Here is a 25467-nt window from a genome sequence, read left to right as displayed (position 1 = left end):
TCAGACCAGTCGTAAGTGGAATTATCAATAATGACCGAAACCGTAAATTGAAAAACAATGTCAATGACTTTCATGTTAAAAAACTTTGAGTATAATCCCATACGAAGCCTTTGGATGGTACACTGATTTCATGATCAGAATGAATATAATGGAAACTTTAGATGTTATGATTTTTATTATTTCGAAGTTAGAGTTTATTACGATGTTGGAGGAAGTGCGTCAATGCGCTACATAAACTATAGCCCGTGGAGCCAGTTTCTCAATCACGGCAAAGCAAAATATTTTGATTGCAGTTTTTTTGAAAGTGGACGAAAGCGCTATATCTACTTGTCATTGTCTACAATGACTTTTGTGTGGTTACCGCTTTCAAAAAAAACTCCAATCAAAGATGGCGGATATAGCTTGGTCCAAGGTCTGTTAAAGGTCAATCGCTACATAATACCAATCATATTCCAACCTCGTTCCCTGTGTATTATCAGCTTTTTGATGCCTACTGATAGCGCTAGATAATATTCTCCGGCGTTCATAGGTATTATAAATAAAGCCTGGGGTACACGGGGACGAGGTTGAGTTCTATTAAGTTCTAAATCAAGCCTCGTGTTCTCAAATTATTCTTATAATAGAAAAAGCTAAAAAAATCGTGTTGTAGGATTGAAAAATGATGAATCTCAAATATTTGTTATCGTAACATTTTCATAATTTTCGCATGAAATTTTAGGTTTTCTCATTTTTACTTATCATCTTTGTATGTGTGACAAATTATAGTCCGTATAAATATTTTCTTAATAAAGGGGGTAATGAATTAAAGAAATATATTTTATGTTTATGTAGCTTATACATTCTTGCTTATATATTTTGGCTCGGGTTACTACACCCCCTTATTCTCACAGACCCGGTGGGATTTTATCAGCCAGTTGGGGTAAAAATAACGAACCAAAACTCGATGGGGTTGATATTCCCTTGTTTTTATGGCTGGGGACCTAGTTTCCGTTTTTTTCTAGCCAGGAAATTCATTGGGGATGGAAAAAAATAGCACGATGTTTTGCAGTGAGGATTCGCTTATCTGGTTATTTTCAGTGGGGACAAAAGTATTTCTCCGCTGGAGACGACACTTTTGCCAATTTTCCCGGTGGGAAAGTATGTGAGAAGGAGATGTGTTACTGGCTTTGCTAACCAAGCACATCTAAAATGACACCCTCCATGGTGAGTATGTCCATTGTACCAATATAGTTGTAAATACCATTTTATACCGTCTACAAACACACTCACTCACTCTCACTCCTCCACTCACTCCAAAGAAAATTCATAAAAAAATTTCCCCAGTTTGGGATTTTGGATCCTTTGTTAACTAAAAAGCTTTCACTTAATTAATACTTATATCTCGGGTAATAAGTTTGGTTAATTCTTTGTGTCGTTCATGTTTTTTTCGAATTCTACGTATTTTATAACGTCAACATCATTTTCAGCCGATATTTTGAGATATGGTGGGTCATATTAAATTTTTGACCCAACGCACTTATTTTAGGAATCCTCTCATTAATAATGATACACTTCTTTAAAGCTATACACGTGAACTTGGTAAAAACGAAATCAAAATTTTTAAAAATAGTTCGAGTTATATTAGAACCAGTAAATAACTTTTTCGAGTCAAGAAGTCGACCTATGACGTCACATTCGTCGTAACTTGGGTTTTTGTAACTCGAGTTTTGTATTACGGGTTTTCCGGGCATCCAAAAAATTGCAGTCACCACCTAACCTAGGCTGCTTGCATCCACTAATCGATTCGTGCTCCTTATAGATTATATATACTATACTACCTGGGGTTTTGTAGAGGTCTGCGATTCTGACTAGTCACCAACCGGCCGGGGAGCTACCCTGAGTATCATAGGGTGAGTTTTCAAAGAATATATCAACCTCTAAGGACCAAGTAGAAAAATGTTATCGCGCATGTGTCAAAACAGAAAAAAATATTGATAACCGCCCGCCGCCCGTTACTTTTTTCCGATACTCCCGATTTTTTAAACCACCCGATTTTTTAAACCACAGGGCGGCAAATTTGAATTCGAAAGCAAAACTATCATCACAAAAAATGGCTGAAAAGTACTACTGAATTATTTTCGAATGAATCTCTTTTACATATATTTATTTTGGTAAGTTGTTTGAAAATTATCCCTAGCTTTTTTCACGAAACTTGACTTTGCTTTGACTTTGAAGTAAACAAAACTTAGCAAAGACATGCAGGACATGTTTTGTGTGGGACTGGCCCTGGGATGGCCATCATATATATGGTGTCTGGGATGTTAAAGGAATTTTTTACCTTTCTTCTGGATCCTTTTGCTTTGGATAGCTCAATTTGGATTTGGAGGCCTTTGTAGTAGGTGGGGGGGGGGTGGTGATTTATACCAAAAAATTGTGGGGGGATGGGAATGTTCGTTATGGGATCAAATAAGATATATATATATCTATATCCAATGTGTTAAACGCCCAGGAAACGAGGGGAAACGGCATGGAAACTAAGGGAAACGAGGGGAAACGACATGGAAACAACTTAAAAACGAGTGGAAACAAGATGGAAAAGACAGGGAGGGAAACGGTTAGAATATAAGACTTAAGAGGTTGAATGAAGCTGTGAAGAGCCTCTTGCATGTCAGTCAAGGATTAGGCCGTGGCCAGTTGATTGCTAAAGTTTCAAAAACCAGACGATCTCAATCGAACGGAATCGACGATCGAACCAGTCAAACCAAATCGAACGCAATCGACCGATTGAAATTCGATTGTCGAACGCAATCTTTATTCCATTTGAAGCATAAAAAGGTATTTACGAGACATCTTCACACTACTCGATATACTCCCATGGTTGATAACAAACTAATTCACATCCCCCTTAAAGAAAAGTTAGAGAGCATCAACAATATACCACATTTGTCATCCTAAGGGCTTTTGATGTGCAAGCTAAACTGGCGTTTGCAACGACGGGAATCGTCTAGATAGGATTTCAGTGGATTTCATTATCGTAAGCTAAAATAAACCTATGCGGGCGTGTTCGTATCCCTCTGACATTCAAAATAGCAAAAAACACAAATATAATTTTTGATCTGGCATGCAGGAATGGGACGTCAGGACCCCACAGGCAACCTAGTTGGGTTAGGTTTGGGTGTGGTTGAGTATCAGATTAGCTAGGTATTGGGTTTTAGGGTCAGGTTTGAAGCTCAAAACAAGCACTCTTTTATTACTTTTTCTTAATATTTATATTATAGTCATGTCTGTCAGTGTAGACCTAAAGCTCTAAACCAGCATCTTATAACATGAAAACCAGAATATGATTCTTCAATGGGAATCTGTGGGAATCAAAACTATAAAGTGCACTTACAAACATCAATTTGTCAGATCTAACAAAATTAATAACCGCACTGTCATCATTGAATTGACAATAAAACAAACCATTTTCTGTCAAGAGCCTTGTAAACATTCCAACAACTTCCATTGAAATGATCTATCACAGCTCAGTCTACTATTTTTAGCGCCGTCAGAGGATTGAGTCGAAAACGCTCCGCGAACTCCTGCGCGGGTGAAAAACTTCAATCTGTCAATCATTTTCTCAAGCGAAGAGTATGCGAAGCGATTCTAGCTTGGCGATGGTGCCTCGGATCATCAGTGGATAGTATTCAATTATCATTATCCTTTTATTTTCATTTCTAGAATTTTGCAAAAAAAAGGAAAAATAGAAAAGTTGTATTTTTTACTGCTCTATTCACATACTGAATTTGAAAGATCTTCTATGTGGCATTTTTTTGCAAACTGCAAAAAACTGATTTTTATCCCACTTTTCCGGGACTTCAGCTTAAATGCTGGCGTGCAGCATAGGGTACAAAGTCCAAATATGTGTTTCCCGTAATTTTTGTATTCGAAGAGTTAGGTCTACACTGTCTGTAGTTTGTGTACAATATAAATAGCCTACAGCCTTTCTGATCTTTGGAACTTTGAATTTTGTGGGTTCTAATCCCACCTGTGGCAATCTTTCTGAAAATCATTCAAACTGTTCAAAAACATAGAGAATAACTCACAAAGTCCCAAAAATTCAGGAAAAACAGACTAGAAACTGGAATGACGAAATAATTCCAGATGTGTCTTCCGCTATTGTATTGTGAAGAAGTCACATCCTCTGCAAACTTGAGGGGTAGACAAAAATGGATGCTGGGTTAATGCAGACGAAAAGGGTCGGTTTTTCACCTTCCAAAGTCTCTTAAAAGAGAGTTGCCCCTCTAAAGTGTCGGAAAATTCATGACTTTTAGGAAATTCACGACTTTTAGGGAAACATTTTTTTCAAAAGATTCACTGAAAATTTGGACTCTGAGGGTCGGTTTTTGTAGGTCCCATCCACACATAGCCCTCATCTGCAAACCCTAGTACCCCCTGAAAACTTTAATTTATCCAATATATAAATGATAACCCTGTGTTTATCAGTTTTTGGCTGTCAATTAATAAGATTCTGATATATGTTTGTGTATCCGAGACCAGATGCATTTGGTTTGTTTTGGTTTCATCCTGACTCTTTGTTCAACAACTACCTGTCTGTAAAGTATAATATGCTTGAAGACTAAGTTTTGCCTTTTTTTTGTACTAAGTGTAAAAGCCTGATATTTCAAGTTGCAACTAAGGTCACATGTCAAATTTTAAATGTATTTACTTCCATATGCTTGCAAAGCATTTTTAAACTAAAGGAAGAACAATTAAACCACAAATTTTGCGAAATTTCATTGCTAATTCTACTTTGTCAGCATGTGCCTCCTTTACTATGTTTGAAAAAAGAATTCTTGTTGTATCTGATATACTTTTATCATTCTGATAATCTCAGATAATCTATGTATCGATTGACGTCATAATGAGCTTTGTATAAAGCCCAAATTGCAGAGAACGATAAACTCGGTATACATTCACACGTCATTCATCTGGATAAGGCTATCACTATGTCTCACTAACATTCTGCAGAATGATAGTGTGAAGGTTTTGATTACAGACTAGGAACGCAACACAAGCATTCGCAACTTGGAATATGTTAATAAGATACCTTAAGTCATTTTATTTAACCACATAAGTTGTGGTTATTCAGCTAAAGTTGTCTATGAAATAGAAACGAATTTCGTAAAAACAAATACATATGATTTTATAATGGCAAATGGTGGTGTAATTCACTGGTTTCGTAAAGGGTTACGGCTGCATGACAACCCTGCTTTGATCAATGCATTAGAATCCAAACTTCGTTTGTACCCAATCTTTATTTTGGATCCTTGGTTTGTCAAAAATGCATGCGTTGGTGTTAATCGGTGGAGATTTTTACAGCAAACATTGACAGACTTAGATCAACAACTGAGGAGGTTAGGTTCTAGGCTACTTGTGGTACGAGGAAAACCAGAGGTGAAATTCCCAGAGCTGATTAAAAATTGGAATGTACAAAAATTAACTTATGAAATTGATACAGAACCATATTCTAAGATACGAGACAAGAAAGTTGATGAATTGGCTGCTGAATATAAAGTAGAGGTATCTTCCCATGTGTCCCACACCCTTTATGATGTCAATAAAATTATTGGTAAGAATAAAGGGCAGCCACCTTTAACTTACCAGAAACACGAATTGTTGATTGCATCTCTGGGGCCACCACCAAAGTCTTTGGATGCACCAAAAAATATACCAAGTGATTACCAGATGCCTGAAGACGTGTTGAAAAATGGAGATTTTGACATCCCAACACTAGAGGAGTTGGGTGTTTGTGAATCAGATTTGAACTCTTGTTTATACAAAGGTGGAGAAACAGAAGGTTTGAAACGCTTGAATTCCTATATTTGTGAAGAAAAGAAGAATTGGGTTGCTGATTTTGAGAAACCTAAAACATCACCGAACAGTTTGGAACCAAGTACAACTGTCTTAAGCCCTTACCTGAAATTTGGATGTGTTTCTCCAAGATTGATGTACGAGCGACTTCAAATGGTGTATAAATTGAAACCAAAACACTCTAAGCCACCTGTTTCGTTGTATGGTCAATTGTTATGGAGAGAATTTTTTTACACTTGTGGATCTGCTGTCCAAAACTTTGATCAAATGAAAGGTATTGTTTGCTAAAATGTCAATTTTTTGGTTATACCCAAGAATGTTTTTCTTTAGGCCATATGAAGAAAGAAACAATATCAGTCCCACCTTACTGATTTATCCTCTGCTAGCTTTATTTATTTATTTAGTTACATTGAAAAGTGTTTTCCTTTCAATTTTCCGTCTCAATAGATATATTATTTTTAGAGGTAACTTTAGGAAGAACTTGATATTGTTCACAATTCCCTCTTAAGTTTTAGCCAAAATCGAGACTTGTGCTCTTATATAAAAAGTTCTAATTGAAAGACTTTTCTTTAGGGAATCCTATTTGTCGACAAATTGATTGGGACACAAACACAGAATATCTTGCAGCATGGCGTGAAGGGCGAACTGGTTATCCATACATCGATGCCATTATGATTCAACTACGACAAGAAGGTTGGATACATCATTTAGCGAGACATTCAGTGGCTTGTTTCTTAACAAGAGGCGATTTGTATATTTCATGGGAAGAAGGTATTGGTGGTTTTATTCTGTTACTTTTATTGATTTCAGTATGTCTAAAACAAAAAATGACAAACTTTTATTATTCGTTTATTCAATTATAGATGAAAACTATCCTGAAACCTTTTGATAGAGATGCGATTTGTCAACTCCTCTATTTTCAGTCGTGGCTGAAACAATGGTCCAAAAAATTTATACTTACAATTTAAAAGATATTGAACAAATTTGAAATAATCTTTCTTTTAGGCATGAAAGTGTTTGAGGAGTATCTATTGGACGCTGACTGGTCTTTGAATGCTGCTAACTGGATGTGGTTATCCGCCTCTGCCTTCTTCCACCAATACTTTAGAGTGTATAGTCCCGTCGCCTTTGGAAAGAAGACAGACCCCCGAGGTCTATACATTAAGAAGTATCTTCCCAAACTGGCCAAATTTCCTGAGAAGTATATCTACGAGCCTTGGGACGCGCCACTTGATATTCAGAAACGAGCTGGCTGCATCATAGGAAAGGTATTGGTTCGATTGATTGATTGATTGATTGATTGATTGATTGATTGATTGATTGATTGATTGATTGATTGATTGATTGATTGATTGATTGATTGATTGATTGATTGATTGATTGATTGATTGATTGATTGATTGATTGATTGATTGATTGATTGATTGATTGATTGATTGATTGATTGATTATTTTTATAAAAGACATGAGTGGGCCCGGAGTACCTTTTTTGATGTCTCAGTTTGTATTTTATTGTCTTTTTTCGTACAAAAACTAAGAATTTTGCATGAATTCATTTTTGCTCTTTCATTCTAAAATTTCTAGGACTACCCTCGGCCAATCGTGGATCATGCTAAAATCTCCAAAATCAATATGGGGCGAATGAAAGTGATTTTCAGCAAAGGTAAAAGTGAAAGTGGAGCCCAATCATCGACAGCTAAAAGGAAAAGTGAATCTTCAGGTGCCACTCCACCTAAAAAGAAAAAGAAAAACACCATTGAAAATGTATTCGCCAAAAAGAAAAAATGATGATTACGTGTTTAAAAAAAGAAGGGTTGTCTTGAAGCAGGATATTGTCCTTTCAAACGAGAAACTTGTTAGCCTTGCAGAAAAACTGTGTAACGGAAAGCTAGATGATGTGTTGAAATTGAAATTGAAATCGAAATTCATCCAACTCATATCGTTGATATTTAATTCTAGCATTGTTATTCATGCATTTGTTTTATTTTGTGTGGTGATAAATTTCAACTTCCTTTAAAAGTGCTGGCCATCGTTCCTAAAAATGAATGAATGTCATGAATCAAATCACTTGTTGATTTGGCTCACAGGATTGTTTACATAGCATTTCCATTCAAGAATACTTTAAACTTTACACGTAAACTTTATATATTTTCTTTCGTTTCTTTTTATTTCTATTGTATTTACTTAATTCAAACTTAATATTTCGGATATCAGGTTTTGTTCATTAAGCTCTGATGCCTGCCAAGGGGACTTCATGACCCTCGTTTTGACTGTACGTATTATAGTGATGCAGTATAAATATAAAGAGTGCACTTTTTTTTTATATAGTTATTATTTGATCTAAAGCAGATTTACTAACTTTGATATCATTTACTTTTAGAAATTTACGATAAATTTATAGACTTTTAGTATATTTTTAATTTGGACATACTTATTGTTTATATTTGTTATTTATAATACTAATCCGTAGTAGGGAGATATAAAAAAGTTAACTACCCAAAAATAGAATAAAAATAATGTCTTCTGACATTATATCACGGACCCAACAGCTGATTGGTTGTAAGTGACGTTAAATCAGTTAATACGTCACTTTCAACCAATAAGCTGTTGGGTCCGTAGAAGACATTGCAATAGTGCTTATCATGAAACAACCCTCCGAAACCATGAACTTGATTCTGTGTGACGACGAGAGCGAGGCAATCTTGCTCACCAACGTTTTGGTATATTTATTTTCTATCTTTATTTTACAGAACAAATAAACAGTCATACATGAACAATCAAAAATACAATTAAATAACACACCCTCCTGGTAATAAAACCATCCATACAAAATCATAATGGATGTATCAACCTCTTGTTCTGGTTTGGAATCAATGAATGAAGATTCAGACGAGAATAAATTGGAAATCACCCGAAATCCATTCGATAGTAATTTGTACGAGAAAGATAATTTCCCGGTTCTTGATGCTTCCGTATTTACAGATTCCCGGCGAAGTTCGGAACATCAGGAATCACCGGCTAGAAGTTTCAGATGGTCCATTGATCAGATGGCGAAACTCCAACCAGCAGATCTGGACATGTTTCCCAATCAAGAATACAGTGTGGCGTATGTCTACTTTTTTTTCTGTTCTACACGCACGGGGAACACAAATATGACTGAATTAAGGGACCATAAAGCCGAGTTAAGGAAACATTCGAGCTAAAGAAATCCGAGTTAAAGAGACTCCACTGTATCTGAAGTTCTAGGTATACTACTTAAATGGGATAAATTTTAAGATTTTACAGGTCTTAATTTCGCGAATTGTACTATTGGGTGACAATATTATCACGGTTTTGTGCCTTTTTCTATCAAATCATGCAAGTTGGTTGTCAAAATACGCATTATTAGCGCCTCGAAAATTTATGCCATTAAAGTACTGGGCTTGCCAGAAACAAGTGATTTTACTACTTGATGTGAAATCTCTAAAAAATGCTAAAATGAATGCAAAGATATTTTTTTTTGAAATGCTGAAAACCGTCAAAAATCGATCTATTATCTTTTGATCTTGCGGACCAAATTTGATTTACTCATCTAAGTTTAAGTATAAAAAAAAATTTGTAGACCTTGAAGTATTTTTCTTTGAAGAGGGTAACATATTTCTGATGATTTTCAAAAGTCAAATTATAAACAAATTATTATTATGTTTCTAAATTTGACTCTCTAGCAGCCTTCATTTTCATCATTTTATTATTTAGCTACGAACGTAAAGAAGATGAAGAGAGAGACCAACAGCAAGTGGACGAATATTTCAAAAATGTTCTCCTCCCTTCACCCTGGCTCGATAATCGAGCCGAATTCTTAAAACGTGTCACGTTCTCGCCTCACCCTCCGGCCACACGTTACATCAACAATAACGAGAACGACGACTCTGAGCTGAGCTCTACGTCAGATGACGTTGCTGACGGCGTCGTCAAAGGCAGCCGACGTGATGCTGGATGCCAGACAACGTTAACTTTACCCTTTGATTTCGATTTAATGGCTTTAATAGGCGCGCAGTATTATACGTACGTCAACGAAACGATACACGTGGGAAGTACAAACGCTTCTATTGCGTCAAGCTCTTCATTACGCCGTAAGCTATTTGACCAAGAAACAAACAGCGGAACAAACGGAACACCCGTCAGACACGGCTTGAAATCATTGGACATTAATACCCCTGGTTACGTAACTTCAAGTCCGACCTCTAGCTCAGGAGACAGTCGGACTCCATCGTTGTGTCTTAACAACAAAGAAATCGGAGCAATAGCAAACAATTTGAACAGTAGTAATGTAGAAATGAACGAGTCGAACTTTTTTGGTGCCGTCGGTGGCCCCGGTGGGTGCAGTTCCACGGAATGTAGCCCTATCAAACAAGCGTCGAACGTGGGAACACCCATTGGGAAACGCCAAGATATCTCTTTCTCCTCTGTAGATGTTTCACCAATAAGCTCTTGCGAGAAAGATCCTACGAAGAAGAGAACGAGCAGTCTTGAAGAAGATGCGGTGGAGAGTTTTTCCTTTTTACCGGACGTCACCGTTGATCCGGATGCCTTGGAAGAATCCGTTTTTGAATCCAGTCGTGCAGCTCGATTTGCGTCACCCGATATTTCTCCGATCGGGAAAACAGCTACACAAGGTATGTGAAGAATTTTTTTTACAGGTTTACACAGAAAAAGTTTTTCCATGTTTTGTTAATTTACGTAACTTCCGCAAACGTTCGAATCGGAGACAATCCCTTACGCATATCAAGTGTTTGCTTCCATAGTGGCGGAAGTTACTTTAGGCGTACAAACTTTCGCGAGCAGAAACTTTTGCGATTTTCGTGAACTTTAGCCTTTTTCGTGAAAGTAAATGTCTTTGAAAATTCTTGAAATGGCAATTTGCGAAAGTTTATGCTCGCGAAAAATAATCTGAAAAGAAAATTTACTCAAATGTTCTTCTTTGTGATAACATAGTATAAGAAAGCCGCGGCTGGAATATGTACCGCATTGTCTTTTCAGTTGATTGCTGTTCCATCTCTGTCGCCGAGCTTTATAAGTACATCAAGATGCTCAGTTTATTATTGGTAGATAGTTTTTGAAATTTTTCTCTTATTTTCCTTCACAAAAAGTTTTTTTGTTGCTAGATATCTTTGAATCTGTACCCAATAGAACACTTGAACTAATTTTGGACATATTTAGGGGTATTTTGTGGAAACAATAGTTTTTCGCCAAAATTGAAATTATAAGAACTACATTCAAGATGAAAACTTTCCTGTCAGTTTAAATGATAAATTTTGAAGGTGCTGGCTTGAAATTTTCACAGCATTATTTTGATGTACTTTTTCATTGATTTCTAAAAAGATTTCACTGAAATATTGTGAAGGCATTCCGAGGCACCTCATTAATTTTTGAGTTCTTTCAGCCCAGCCATTTTGTGCTTGTTTAAATTTCTTAGTGTTGATTTTTCTTTTACAATGATTTTATAATACAAGTGTATTATCAAGGGCATATCATTAATGTCTAAAACGCACTGAGAAGTAAGTATTAACGACAAACTAATAAAATTTACCATTAAAGATGCTACATTACTTATTTCTTGATCAACAAATAGTCATCAAATACGACAGAGATAGAACAACAGAAATTCAAATGTTATCATTCCAGCCGCGGCTTTCTTATACTATGGTGATAACAAGGATAAAATGTAGTGTAAAATTATGCGAAAGTCTTTCAATTGTGGTTTGAGTACATTTAAACGATCAAAACACTGGTTTTATGCACCGAAAACTCAAATGTTCTACTAAAAATATAATATACCTCATTCTCGAAAGTTTATGCTCGCGAAAGTTAGTACGCCTAAAGTAGTAGCTTAACGAAGTATGAAAAATCTCTGCACCCCATGTTAAGGAGGCGTGACATCAAGGAGGTCCGTTTTCAAAATCCAGACAGTTCTGAGGTTAATTTTTAGGGAGTGGAGTGTGCTGTCTATGCAGTAGATTCCATGTTTTCTTTGGTTTTGCGGGAGGGTAAAAACCAAGGGTTTATAAGCCGAAATAGTCGTTCCAGGGGGTACTTGCGTCATTAAAAATCGACGTGGCGCCTGATTATTAGCTCTGAATCAGAAAAGTCAACCATTTCCAAATCACTATTATTCACTAGGGCTCGAATCTATGGAGAATATCACTAACCCTTTACAACAACAAAGTATCAAGGAATCAACCGCGCGAAACTTACATGCATTTAGTGGATTGGAATTCTCTTCCATTGTCGAATCGACATCATTATTGTCTAAACTTGATGACGTACAAGAGGATAAAGGTTTGTCTACATTTCGTTTGATTCTAAAGTTCTTAGTCAAAGACTTATGTACACTTTGTTATCGGTAGCTTTAAGACGAAGCGAATAGAGGGCGAGGTGTGAAGTGCTCGAGAAACAAGAAATCGTCCGGTCTGTCAACTATTTAAAATCTTTACTCAGACTTTCTTGGTTAGCTTTGATATTAGATTAGATAGCAAGATCCGACATTTAAAGTTTGCATGGTTCAACATACCTTTCTTGTTGACTTGAATCGTACTAATTAATATAAAAGGTCTGGCACATTGCAAACCAGATCCGCGAAAAAATGATGAAAAATTATTAGTAAATTCAAACAGATGAACTATCAAAGATTTTGGTACTCAATAGTTGATGCAAGATAAACCCCCGGTATCGTTTGCGAAGTCAGAGTAGTGAAGACTTTTTTTTATTCTCTTATTCTAAAGGACCGTTAGATATTACTGAACTTGAACCAGATGATGAAGAACAAGATGTGGTCTTGACCAATGACCAAACCGACGTCAAAACCGAAGACGATAATTCACCGCCTTTGAAATTAGGTGATCTAGAAAGGGAAACAGTCGAGACACCCAAACCAGAGAAAGCTACAAACAGTGCAAAAATGGAGCAAGATGAAGATCCCGCCCCGACGCCCAAGATTATTTTAACGCCCACCACCCCAAATCGATCCCAACTGGTTGCAACACCTCTTAAAGGGATCCTGAAGCACCGAGAAGTTCCTTCATCAAGTGGGAAGTCGAAAGAGAATTCAGTTGAAGAAACTAAATTCAATACGGAACGAAACACCGGACGAGCTCGATCCCGGATCTTGCAAACTTTAACCGGGTCAACTAATTTACCGAGACCGATCTTAATAGGATCACCCTCCACCGGGGATAGCAATGATGATGTTTCACCTTCGCCCATTGAGAATGATGAACAGTTTAAATGGAGTTGGCCGAGAGGTGAAAATGTGTCTTTTGGGGATGAATTTGTGTGTAGGAGAGCCTTATCCGCTATGAAACGATCTCTTAAAGTGTCTTCTTATCTAGAAGAGGAAATATTCGATAAAGAAAATAGTTCACCCTTCCAATCGACCACAACAAAACAACGGAGGAAATATCAGTTGAACAGCACAGCGGTTGCAAGCGGAAGTGGATCATCATCTTCTATGTTAAGACCACTTGATTTCGCAAAGATCTCTACGGATGATGTTTTTGAAGAAGGGCGTACGGATAGTGGTGTGTCAAGTATGGATTGGGTCAGTGATCCTAATCTATTTCGTGCTAAATTGACGTCCTCTGGGGACGCAGCCACGGTACCTGTAACGCCGAAAAACGACTTGAAATCGTTTTCAATTTCGCCAGTTATGAATTTACGTGAGCTGCATTTGAGGAATGGAAATACACCTGGAGCATTGTCTGCCAATAAAAAGAACGTGCGTTCGCCGTACGTCTATCGTGCTTCTCCATTCTTGAATCGTTCTGGTTGTTCCTTACAGTCACCAATGAGTCGCGCGTCCGCTCAATCTAACCGCTCGCTTATATATGATCGTAGCCATAGTTGGCCCACCAAGGGATACCCTCATCAACAACGAAGCACAAATTCGCGTTTTTCATCATTGATTTCACCGCCATCCAGTTATAACATGAACAGATCTAAAGACTTTATTCCTCGATCGCGTGTCACTCCTACACATGTGACGCGTTCAAAGTCGTTCACATGGCGTTCCACTAAAGATCAATCGGTGTTCAAGACTTTAGACATTGGTTCGTCTTATAAAGATTTCCTACCATCACCTTTGAAATAGAGTTAGATATTTTTTAATTTCATGATCATCTTTCATATACTTTGGTCCCGGCTTAACTTAGCTTATGTCCTTTTTTTCAATGGAAATCTAATCCGCACTTTAACAGCACTTTTGAATGTTTGACCTACAATTACCTAGCTTTCAATTATACGACAAAAGACTCAAATTTAGGCTCAAATATACCCGACTGTTAAATTTTATGTTTTCATTGTTTTGAAAGGAAATTTATGACCAAAAGTTAAATCCAGGGTACCAAACGCCTTCCTTATACAAAAATTTGCAAGAAAAAGACGTACCTAAACAAAGAGGCCTTAGGTCTGGGATCAATCTAATTAGTCGATAGTTGTTGTAAATAGGGTCTATTATATATTTTTTAATAAATGGAATTTTTTAAGATTTTTTTTCCGTAGTATGTTCACGTCTTCAGCATAAAATAATTTTTAAGGATAGCAGATATTCTTTTCTTGGACATTTCCCTAAATGATTGAGCTGACCATCTCTACTGGTAACGTCTTTAGTTGATTGATTGATTGATTGATTGATTGATTGATTGATTGATTGATTGATTGATTGATTGATTGATTGATTGATTGATTGATTGATTGATTGATTGATTGATTGATTGATTGATTGATTGATTTAGGTCAGTTATTATTCTGTTAAGTAATTAGTCGAATTTCCTCAAAATAATCCATATTCGTAAGAAACTTTTATAAACTGCAGTAATTCTTTTATTTCCCCATTTAAATTAGATTAGCACATTTGATCAACTCGAGGTCTAATTTCCATAACCTAAGGTAATCCTGTATATTTCAGTAAATTAATTTCAAGAACGCCAAAAAAAGAATTATTTTTAAAATTTTAAAATTGTTAAAAAGAATAAGCACATCCAAGATCAGTTGAAATAAAAATGTCTTGGGTGGAAAATTTTCCAAAAATTAATTAGCGCTGAGAGGGGGCTTTATTAGATCTAATACCCGATACCCGAGAGTACCAGATCAGATTTTCCAGTTTTTTCATATATTACATACCGTTGTAAATCAATCTTTTATTACTAATTTTACATTGATAGAAATTGTTCAATTTAGAATTATGATATCAATATAACGTTCCTAGCTACAATCAAAGTCATGATATTTGAGAAAAAAGGGAAGTTCCCACGAAATCTTATAACCACAAACGATTTGGAAGCGCTCTAAATTAGGTAGGACGAGACCTTAGGATCTGAGGAACTAAAAGTTCAAGAATGATCCAATAGGGCTCAGAATATAGCCTTGAAGCCTATAAACCCCTCCTGAATCGAAATATTGGAATAGATATATCAATTTGCCCAAAAGCGACTTTTTTGCCCGAACTTTAAATTGTTGAAAACGAGGAATTAACCAAAATTCCCAATATATCTTGACCGAGATTGTATGAAATTTATAATTTTCTATATAAAATATTATTACTTAATATTTAGTTTTGTCTTCTGAAGATACATTTTTCTGTGAAATTTCTAAATGAAAAAATTCATTTTTTTGTGTACGCCTCTTAATTTCAATACAGTGCTTTCTTTACTATTTATAATTATATAGTGAGCTCCTTTGTACAAAATAAACACTGGTCCCTCGATCGTGGGTCCGACTGCTGTCAAGGTTGTCCCTTGAATCAAAGAACATTCGTTGAAATGCAAGTCACTGAAATTTCCTAAAATAATGGAATTTTCCGAAAATTTAGATAATTTCAAATTTTGGGAGTGTATTTCCTTTTTTTGTCAATCTGCCACACTACAGGCCGTTGCGCCTTTTTGTCAAAAGCCACCATATAGTTATCAGTATCAAAGCAACTCCGATGATACCTGGTATAATTATAACTGCTAAAATTGAATTCTTTCTATTAGACCATTGTCGATCAACAAATCTTGTCCCCACAGACACAGTGCATTGCATTTCATCGACTGAAAACAATAACAAGATTATCAATTTTAACCATTGAGTGCCACTGGCATCATATGAGTTTACCCGATTTTTCTCGGCCGCGGTTTTTTTTTGACTCCATAAAAAAAATAGATTGCCTTTTTTTCTTAGTTGGGGTGTGTACGCAAAAGATATTTGCAATTTTGAAGTTACGGTTTGATGGTATTTACTGAATTAGAGTCGCCAAAAAAACCTACAAACAGAGCAATTAGGAATTATCCTTCCGATCCCTCAGAACCAGTTAATTGTGTCGAATACTTTTGGGGACATGGAATAGCCGAACTTGATGGGAATTGAAAAGCACCAGATGAAAAAATAGGGGCAATGGTTAGGTGCCAGTGAAAAGTACCTTTATGTATCAGTAAAAGCGTAAAAGTTATTTTGGAAAAAAATGTCTGAAAAGTGACGATATTGTTGGCGAAGGACATGAAGATTTTCGCCGAACAATTTTTTACCCTGGAATTCTTTAGTGATAAGTCAAAGTCATATCCAGTTCCTTAGCTCGCTTGTTGATTTGGTGATTCTGATGACGCACAATAAAGGTTTCACGATTGTATCGTGTCCATCAGTGAAATAAAAAAAGCACAAGTGGCTCTAGGTACTACGAGATTGGCGTAAAGTATATGATTTTTGTCAATATCTTACCTATTTCTTTGTCCAAAATCAAGTTTCGAAGTTCTTCCCCACTTTGAAAGTTTATCATGACCGTAATGACGTCATGGGTGTCGTCTTGAAGAACTGGTACCTCTCCATTAACTTCATTGTGCGTCACTACAACACCATTTGCATTCAACTTCTTAGCGGTCAATATCTTCTCTGTTAACAAACATGAAGAGCTTTGTTGTGTATTTCCCAGAGGTATCAAAGCTATCCAACTTCTATTTAACGGTATGTTCGGATTTAGCTTTATGTCTTGAGGCTCATTGCACCAATCATCTGAATAATACAAAATTCCTCTTACATTCTGTTTTGTAGATTGTTCAGCAAATTTTCCAGCCATCTTTTTCGTCAAATATTCCATACTATTCAATGGTTTGTACTTGATGTTTAAAAAAGCTTGTGTATAGACCTCCCGATTCTCGACTGACGAATTTGCACAACAGAAACCAGCCACCAACAATAAAAAGTATATTCTTTGTCTTGGTGACATGTCTTGTCTAATAAGTGTATTTATCATTTATTCTAAATTATTCAAAAGGACCATTTACGTCTAAAACAAAGTCGAACCCAGTCTCTTAGCTCGCTTTTTTATGATTCTGATAGTGCTCACGATTGTATCACGTCCACCAGTAAAATCAAAAAGTGGCTCTGGGTAAAAAATTAATCTAAAATCTTTACAACATGAAAATTTGAGCCGGCCTCAGCTTTAAATTCAAGCGAAAAACTTATACATATACCTTATCGGGGAAAAAAAATGTCGGGGGAAAGTAACTTTTACACAATTTTTAAAACCCCAACCAAAATTAAAATCTAAATCTTTTACACCTTTATTAACCCCCTTAACCGAAATTAGTGCTTTAAACGTCGAATTACAAGATCTTTTTTCGAGCTTGTGAAAGAAACCATTTCATTTGGATAATTTAGTTGGGTAAAAGTGACTTAATTGTAAATTTCGTCGGGGAAAAGTGACGAATTTGAAATTTTGGTCGGGGGAAAGTGATGAAAATGCCTCTAGGTGACGAAATTTTTCCCCGACGAAAAAAAACCCCGACTAAATAAAACTTTTTTCCCCGATAAGGTACCTTATAGTGAGAAATTTGGGCGGGAACTTAATTTGGCTGATATGGTAGCGAAATATGCCAAAAAAATTTCCTAGTATGTTAGCAGTATAGTAGCACATGGAAAATGACGTCACTCAAACTCCTATCTACAATGCTGACCATAATATTTGGGAATAAAAGGGAAATTCCCTCAAAATCTTAAAACCGCAAGTGATTATTAAGTGCCATAAATTAGGGCTGGGAAGTAGAGTTTTAACATTAGACTTAAGAATCAGGATCCAAAAGCTCAAAAAAGTTCCAACAAGGCTGAGAATATAGCCTGGAAGCAACTAAAGCCCTCCAAAATTGAAATATCCAGTGGACTAAAGTGGAAATGCTGAAATCGCCATTCTCGCCCGAACTTTAAATTCTGAAAAACGTTAAAACAACCAAAAATGTCAATATATTTCGACCATGATTGTAGTTCCTTAGCTCACTTTTTACGATCTTGACAGAACTCTTGGAAGAATCGTATAAGATTGGGCAAACAATTAAGCAACTTGGCCTTAGCAACCTAGCCCTGAAACTTAACATGAACTGGGAAAGTGAAAAAATCACTCAGCGATATTTTCTGTGCACCCTGTATACGCTTTAGTAAGATTACATTTGCCAGTTTTTTTACTATCTCGTAAGGCTTTTTAAATAATCTAGAAAATAAAAAGAGAGACCTATATAGTATAATATCATATCATGGGTAGCCAAAGCAAATTTTTCAGAATGCTAAAGTAACCCTAGCCCTGACCCGATGAGTCGATCACAAAAAATGTGTAGATTTCAACATGCCTTGACCAATAAGTCTCACACACAACTCCAGAGTACAACAAGTTACACCAAGGCAAGATTAAATTAGTGAGAGAGAAAAGTAATCTAGAACTACACTTCCTACATTTATTCGCTTATTACTAACATTAATGCCTTTAATGAAGCATGCGGTGCAATTATTATGTTGCCTATGTATTATGATGCCTTGCCAAAGTCATGTGCTAAACTTGATTTTCATCTCTTAAATGATTTGTTGTTTATTATTGGGGGTACTTCGAAAAAACATGTAAATCTCCGAGCAGATTTTGATACTCAGCGTTTGACACGCATTCACTCTAAAAGCTGTTGCTCTGTAAGAGACTCTGCCAAAGCGTACTGATTTAATCTTTTTCATCCAGGTTTGGGATTGATATTAAGGCACGGAGACTGGCTGAAGAAAAAAATTCAAATCTTATCACGCGCATAAACGTTAGAACTCGGTCGCTTTCGCTTTTGTTTTAAAGCAAAATCAGTGCGATTTTCAATGTTTTGGTTGAACAACCAGGTGAGATCAAAAGAAAGGGAGGAGTGTACAAAGGTGAAAGTGCCCCTTCCCGTGTATCTTCATCTCGGAACAACCCCTAAAACAATGTTGATTAACAAAAGGGTAATGATGATAAATACGGACAAATTATATCAACATGGAATCTGTACTATTCCTGTAAAATGGTAGTATACTATTCAAAATAACGAGCCTTTTCTCTGAATGTTATACAGGACAAAGCACATTGTCTCTTTATACAACAGTAGCGTAGACAGGGTAATTTGTTTAGGGGAGAGCTGATATGTCATGACAAAGTAATTATCTTTTTATAACATGAATAGATAATCAATGTGACATAAATATCTGCTCTTCAACACAAATTTTGCGACAGCCCTGTCTACGCTACTGTACAATCATAAAACAATCCACAGGTCCTCAGTTTTTCCAAATCACGTATTTATGGTTGTATATAGTCTTTACTTTCCATAGCAATGTTTCCAAACTAAAGCATTCCATATAGTCAACTGGTTGATTCTATTTGAAAATCTGCTTTAAAACTTAAGTGTTGTGATTCAATTCCACGAGTTTTAAATTATTACTTTTAAGTCTATGTGAGGTTTGTAAGCAATAATTTCAATTTTCAATTATCCTTCAGTCTTTATTTTTCTTCTTTTTCTTCTTCCTTTTAACTGGAGAGCTACTCTCCTCTTCGTCTCCATCCCCTTTAGAATGTTTTCTGTCATTTGTCTCTATTTCATTATCATCTTCATCTTGTATTTTAGACTTTCGTTTCTTCTTTTTCTTGGGTGGTTTTTCAACTAACTCTTCTGACCGGGCAATTTCAATTATCCGTTTCGCTGCTCCGTTCGATTTATTTTTCTTATAGGCGAAAGTGTTCGATTCTTTGTCGGTCAATGGTGCATCTGTAAATACAATTAGAAATAGAAATATGGGTTTTGTGTTTCGAATTTTTCTCCTTAATCCAAGTAAAGTAATTAATGCCGCAAAATCTTAAATTATAGAAATTTCAGAAGAATCTAGGCTACGTCATATCTTCCTTCGTTTCGAGCGTAAAACTCCTACTCTTCGGGATATACGCACTGATCTTGTTTTGAATATTGAATTTCTCCGGGTACATCGCATGCGCACTAAAGAATCTTATTCTTGTTTTCTCGCTTGAACTCGTTCCAGACCAGACAAAAATTAACAAAATAAAAAGGATTAAGGATTCATTTACCCAAGGGAAAAGTAAGCAAAATCTCAAACAAATCCAACCGTTTAAGACATTAAGATACTAGAGCTCAAATAAAAGTGAGAAATCTGAAAATACAGCGGAGCAAATTTTTTCGAGTTATGAAAATATAATAATAACTGTTCCATAGCCAGATAACTTGTTCCAGAAGACATTCGAGTTATAGAAAATCTCCTGTAATTGAAAAAAAGGCATAAACTTACTAGCGCCAAAGGGTTCCCATCTAACAGGCAAATCATCGGGTCTGTGTAGTTTCTTGATCTTCTTACTAACTTTCGGATATTTAATTGCTGGAACATTGAACGACTTGTAAACTTCCAATTGACATGAAATATTTGGGCCTGGAGATGTATGAGAAGATACGATCGAATTCATTTCATTTTGTTTAATTGAGTAATAAATTTTTCTCCCAGAACCTTTATTTTAGGGCTACAATCTTTTTGTGTTATAAAGAGGTAAAAAAGGGATTATAGTAAAAAAGAGTAAAGCAGAATCGTCACACATGATTTAGGATTTTCGACATACAAAAACCTTCGCATGAGCTCCTTATTGGATAGAAAGTGTCCTTGAACTGTTAAAGATGTAAAATAATTTCTTTAAGGGGTCCATCATTAAAACTTCAAAAAACCCTCCCTCGTTAATTCAAACCAAATGTAGTCATTCGTAATTTAAATTCGAAATTTTGGATTACACTAAACCATTCTAACCTAGTTCATATTTCTTGCTTTCAATTTTCGGTAGCATCACGTTCATATTCTAAAGAAAAAATTGATAAAAATTTTTTGACAAAAGTCATAAAACAAAGAATGTATTCCCGGCTCTGTTTTTCCAGTAACACAGAAACAACAAATAAATCAATCGTCTTGGGAATTGAAAATCTATTGATTGAACAGAGAAGTGTATAATCTTTTTTCAATTAATCGAAGCGCAGTTTAGATGATGAGTTTTGAGGATATTACTTTATATACATAAAAATACAGTTTTCCGGGACACACTGTATGGCCACCTTTTGAGCTTTACTTTCCGTAGCTTCAATGTTCCAAAGCATCCCATTCCCATCGTCAGCTGTCTGTAATAAAAGAAACATAGTGTAAGTTGTAAAGTAAGACTTATTCGTTTTATTGAGTGGAAAAGTGAAACAATTTACTGGTAAAATACGATAGCAAACAATCTTTCTGGAAAACACGTTAAGCTATATTTTGGCTTCGAGCTCGAATTATGCTTGTGATTTGCTTATTTTTCTGAAAAAAATGGTGTCATTTAAAATGAAAAAAAAAATGAACCTTCCCAAGTAAACCCAAAACAATGCCCAATGTCCAAAGCTCACTGATTTGCTAATATAATGTGCTTATTTTTCGTCAAATCCATTTGACTTGAGTATTATACAGTTAAACGAAAAAATGATTATCTAACTAAAATATATTCCCTGAAATATTTATTACATGAAAAAAAAACAATATTCTTGTTTGAACAAGCGAAGTAAAGAGTTATTAACATTTGCATTAGTATAATTGAACCAGGTAAATATTAATTTTTGACATTATAAACAAAATTATGTTCTACTTTCCTACTTGTCCTCATGTTTTGACATATAGGCCTTTTCAGGAAACCCTGTACAATTGAAAAAATAAATGAATATTTACCTCGTCATTATTATCATTTACATCACCAATACTAATCACTCCATTTGGAACGATCACTTGTCCTTTGAGATTTCCCACATCAAACTATAAAACAAGAAAAGTAAAGAGGGTAAAACAATATAAATTAAATAATAAACCTGGTCTGAAAGAAGAATTTTTGGTTTGGATTTAATTTGGATCAAAAAGCTTTTGCAACAGGGAAAAAAAGGCTCTAAGAGGGAATTTATGAAAAATTACCAAGAATAAAGGTACTTTTCGAAAGTACCATGATTTAAATTGACCTAGAATGAAAGAAACCAAAATCAAGTTGAAGATCACAAGACAAAAATAAAATTTGAATTTGAAAGACTGAAACAAAATAAAGTGATCCTTTGCTAATAACGTGCAAAAACCAGCTAATCAATGGACCAAAATTTGTTGATCAATTACTGAGCTAGCATTTCCATTTTCTATGCTTTAATTACACACCAAATTAAAAATTATTCCGGATGCACATGTGGGTCAGTCTCAAGCTCCAACAAAATTTCTGAGAAAAAGCCTATCTAGTGGTGCGCAGATCTAGGTTGCCGTCTTCTCACCCTTAGATTACTTTTACTTGTACAGTGTTGTTCTTCAAATTAGCTTTCAAGGTTGGTATGAGTCAAATCTTTTCATCTACCGTCAACTGCTCTAACTTTGGACGGTTGGTCGAAACATGGGACTGTTGATATCTGGACTGTATTTTTACTTGTATACTGTTAAATCACTTTGACAACAAATTTGTTTTGTACAAATTGTTGGATTGGATTAAAGTGAAGCGATTGTTGTAGTAGTTTATGATTCTTTACATGATATAAATCTAAGACATCTGATATCTACAGTGTTCAGTGAGAGAAGGATCGAGCTAATCTCGATCTCCCCGTAAAATATAAAATAACAATAGAAAACAAAGTTGATATAATCTATTCCGCCTCATCCGCCCGACGGCTCATTCCGATTATCGTGAAACTGTAAGCGCGCGAAAAGCACACAGATTATGTAACAGATGTAAGTTTTCACTGATAGCACGTCCTTTTTATTTTTTTTGTTTTCATCAAAATGACCGGTCGCCTAACTTTGTCACTAATTTGTAAATATCAAACCAAAGAGTCTACTTTTCTTCCCCATGAATCTAGACAGGAGACCTGTCGTGTGTTTTTTTATAATTTGATGTATATACACAAGACGGGTTCGAGCTGTGAGTCCAATAGACCTTTTTTTAATGAGGCCACCCTGTTGAATAATTATGTAGTCCAGCAAAAAAAACAATGATATAGCCATGCATAATTATTATAATATGCATGAAACAGTAATTATGCATGGCTGTATCATTGTTTTTATGCTGGACTACATAATTATTCAACAGGGTTGCCTCTTTAAAAAAAGGTCTATATTGGACTCACATTTTTTACAGTGGGAAATTCGAATTTAGCGCTGTCCTCACTTACTAAAATAAAAACCAAATTTCGAAAGTTGCTCTCTAAGAAAGTGTGACCAGTAAAAGAATAACAAAATTTGATTGGGTATGTTTTCAACCGTTATTAGGATCTGAGAAATTCAAACTCTCAGCCCGTACCATGCTATACATTTCGCCATCAGTTTATCAAAGAAGAAATCATAGCATGGATTCCCAGGCTACCATGAATCAGGCTTTTCTCCTCCTGTTTTAGTAGTTGTTTTTTGTTTCTCCTTCTTCCTCCTGGGCGTATAATTCATTCGTTTGGAAAAGGTATATACCTCAGCAGGTGCTGCAATCAACACTAGTTCTTTATCTTCTCTTCTGAACTTCTCAAGATTGATTTCAGATGTGATTGATCCTTGAAAATTCACCTCTTGAAATTGCTGAAAAACTTCTGACTTCATCTTGTAAAAATTTTGAAAATAAAAATGGCGGAAAAAAGGTAAACAAAACCATGTGCTCCAATAAGCGCTAACCTAGATTTGAATAACTCCCGAAAAATATTCAAACATCTTTAGACAAACTAGATGCAATCTTCTACAATCACAAAGATAACTAAAGTTGAATGCTAGGTTAGCCAAAATGGTAGACAAGCTGCAGAATTTTTTTATAGCAGCTTTCAATCCTCAACAAACGGAGCTCCTCAACAAACTCGCACTCACTTGTCTTTTAAAGTCGGACAGCTAGTCCACAATGAGGTGACGCTTTATTTTTTTATAATATTCTTGTAGAATAGTTTATCTTATTTCGCTACACCATTCTCAGCAGATTCTCCCTTTAATTAGATAGTTTACTAATAAAGGTTCAAGTTATAGTCAACACTCGATCACACCTACTACTACCAGCGTGGGGGTTTAAAGTTTGAAATAATCAATTTTTTTTTCACTGTATGCTCAAATTTTCAGCCAAAATTTTGAATAAAGAATTAATGACGAGCCTGTCCTGCTGTGATTGAGGAGATCTTATAGCCTGGGAATCCAAGCTCATAATTTTAGAAAAAACAAAAAATACCTCACCTCACAAAGTTCTAAAATTATAGAGCCTGGTGCAGGTAGATTAGTCTGACACAGAATGTTATAAACAGTCTATGTGTGAACCCTTGTTGACAGACTTTCTGAACTTTGGAAACCCAGGCAAACACAAATAATCAACTTACCATAAAAACTCTTTCACAAAGCTCTAAAGACTTTCAAAACTACTAAAAACCACATCAAAACATCAGCCACATGTATTTAGACTTCCAGTCAACAGCCATTTTGTTTCTAAATGAATCTATGTTTTCATTTTCATTTGTTTTCCTTTTTTCAGGACCCTCCCGGCGCTCCGGAAACCTCCGGTGCAAAAAGTGCCGTTTTTTTCGTGCACCGGAACACCGGAACGTTCCGGTGCACTTCCGGTGCTTCCGGTGCAAGATTTTTCCGAATCGAGCTGCACCGGAACGTTCCGGTGCTTCCGGTGCATGATTTCCGCGATATAAATGCGATAGCGTTCCCTGCGCTAATCATGTAAAAAGTAACTACGGGACGCGCGAATTATCCAAATTGTAAAACCAAAATAAACATGTTTTAGCAGATTTTTTTAGAAGAGAAATCAGATTCTTGGTGATAAATGTGATAAATTGGATAAATTAAATGACAGTCACGGAAATCCTTGCATTTGCACGGGGTCCGCTTCGTTGCATTTGCAAAGGGTCGAAATCGAAAGTAGCGCAAAAACCCGGTGCAAATACACTGGGTTTTTGGAACTATGTGCATTTGCATGAGGTGGAAAATTAGAAAATTTAAGATTTTGCAATGTTTTTACAATCAATTAACATCATTCTTTTTGTTTAGAATCAATATTAAGAAGATGAATCAAATTCAATAAGAATAAAAAATAACCCGAAATTTTACACCACTTTAAAAGAACCGAATGACTTTACCCTCGGTGTGGTGGAAAGATTGCACTGCAACCATTCTCTCTGTAAACTTAGAGCTGGAATATATATATTTTCTATCCCAATCGGGACACTACGATTAGACAAAAATTTTCATCCACACTGAAGGAAAAAGCTCCACTGGGCGGCACTGAAACAGTGGTGTATGTGCGCGAGAGAATGAAAACAACGCCCAGAAAGAAAATAAAGACCAATGAAG

General features: G+C 35.7%; 3 protein-coding genes across 3 annotated transcripts; 2 read left to right on the top strand and 1 right to left on the bottom strand.

Annotated features, from left to right (window-relative positions):
* The first annotated feature begins 5097 nt into the window (after positions 1-5097).
* Positions 5098-8330, top strand: LOC136816722 (cryptochrome-1-like). Its single transcript, XM_067073041.1, has 4 exons — positions 5098-6106; positions 6406-6603; positions 6838-7100; positions 7417-8330. The coding sequence occupies exons 1-4, from the start codon at positions 5170-5172 to the stop codon at positions 7618-7620; spliced, it is 1602 nt and encodes a 533-aa protein (XP_066929142.1). The 5' UTR covers positions 5098-5169; the 3' UTR covers positions 7621-8330.
* A 256-nt stretch (positions 8331-8586) lies between these two features.
* LOC136816723 (uncharacterized) lies at positions 8587-14546 on the top strand. Its single transcript, XM_067073042.1, has 4 exons — positions 8587-8938; positions 9568-10487; positions 11992-12150; positions 12594-14546. The coding sequence occupies exons 1-4, from the start codon at positions 8670-8672 to the stop codon at positions 13955-13957; spliced, it is 2712 nt and encodes a 903-aa protein (XP_066929143.1). The 5' UTR covers positions 8587-8669; the 3' UTR covers positions 13958-14546.
* A 4561-nt stretch (positions 14547-19107) lies between these two features.
* On the bottom strand, positions 19108-23785 carry LOC136816721 (probable H/ACA ribonucleoprotein complex subunit 4). Its single transcript, XM_067073040.1, has 6 exons — positions 23611-23785; positions 21856-21939; positions 21219-21281; positions 20920-20968; positions 20416-20553; positions 19108-19883 (listed from the first exon to the last, which is right to left on the bottom strand). The coding sequence occupies exons 1-6, from the start codon at positions 23734-23736 to the stop codon at positions 19612-19614; spliced, it is 732 nt and encodes a 243-aa protein (XP_066929141.1). The 5' UTR covers positions 23737-23785; the 3' UTR covers positions 19108-19611.
* Positions 23786-25467: the final 1682 nt, after the last annotated feature.

This window comes from Clytia hemisphaerica, unplaced genomic scaffold (genome assembly GCF_902728285.1).
Source record: "Clytia hemisphaerica strain Z4C2 unplaced genomic scaffold, Clytia hemisphaerica genome assembly, whole genome shotgun sequence".
Classification (NCBI taxonomy): Eukaryota; Metazoa; Cnidaria; class Hydrozoa; order Leptothecata; family Clytiidae; genus Clytia; species Clytia hemisphaerica.
This window is presented reverse-complemented; position numbering and strand designations above follow the sequence as displayed.

Coding starts and splice junctions, on each gene's coding strand:
- LOC136816722 (XM_067073041.1), top strand. CDS start 5,170: ATGGCAAATGGTGGTGTAATTCACTGGTTTCGTAAAGGGTTACGGCTG. Junction 6,107..6,405: donor AAACTTTGATCAAATGAAAG/GTATTGTTTGCT, acceptor ACTTTTCTTTAG/GGAATCCTATTTGTCGACAA. Junction 6,604..6,837: donor GTATATTTCATGGGAAGAAG/GTATTGGTGGTT, acceptor TCTTTCTTTTAG/GCATGAAAGTGTTTGAGGAG.
- LOC136816723 (XM_067073042.1), top strand. CDS start 8,670: ATGGATGTATCAACCTCTTGTTCTGGTTTGGAATCAATGAATGAAGAT. Junction 10,488..11,991: donor CGGGAAAACAGCTACACAAG/GTATGTGAAGAA, acceptor ATTATTCACTAG/GGCTCGAATCTATGGAGAAT. Junction 12,151..12,593: donor TGACGTACAAGAGGATAAAG/GTTTGTCTACAT, acceptor CTTATTCTAAAG/GACCGTTAGATATTACTGAA.
- LOC136816721 (XM_067073040.1), bottom strand. CDS start 23,736: ATGAAGTCAGAAGTTTTTCAGCAATTTCAAGAGGTGAATTTTCAAGGA. Junction 21,940..23,610: donor TGATTGCAGCACCTGCTGAG/GTATATACCTTT, acceptor CTTGTTTTATAG/TTTGATGTGGGAAATCTCAA. Junction 20,554..20,919: donor AAGCAAGAAATATGAACTAG/GTTAGAATGGTT, acceptor ATACATCTCCAG/GCCCAAATATTTCATGTCAA.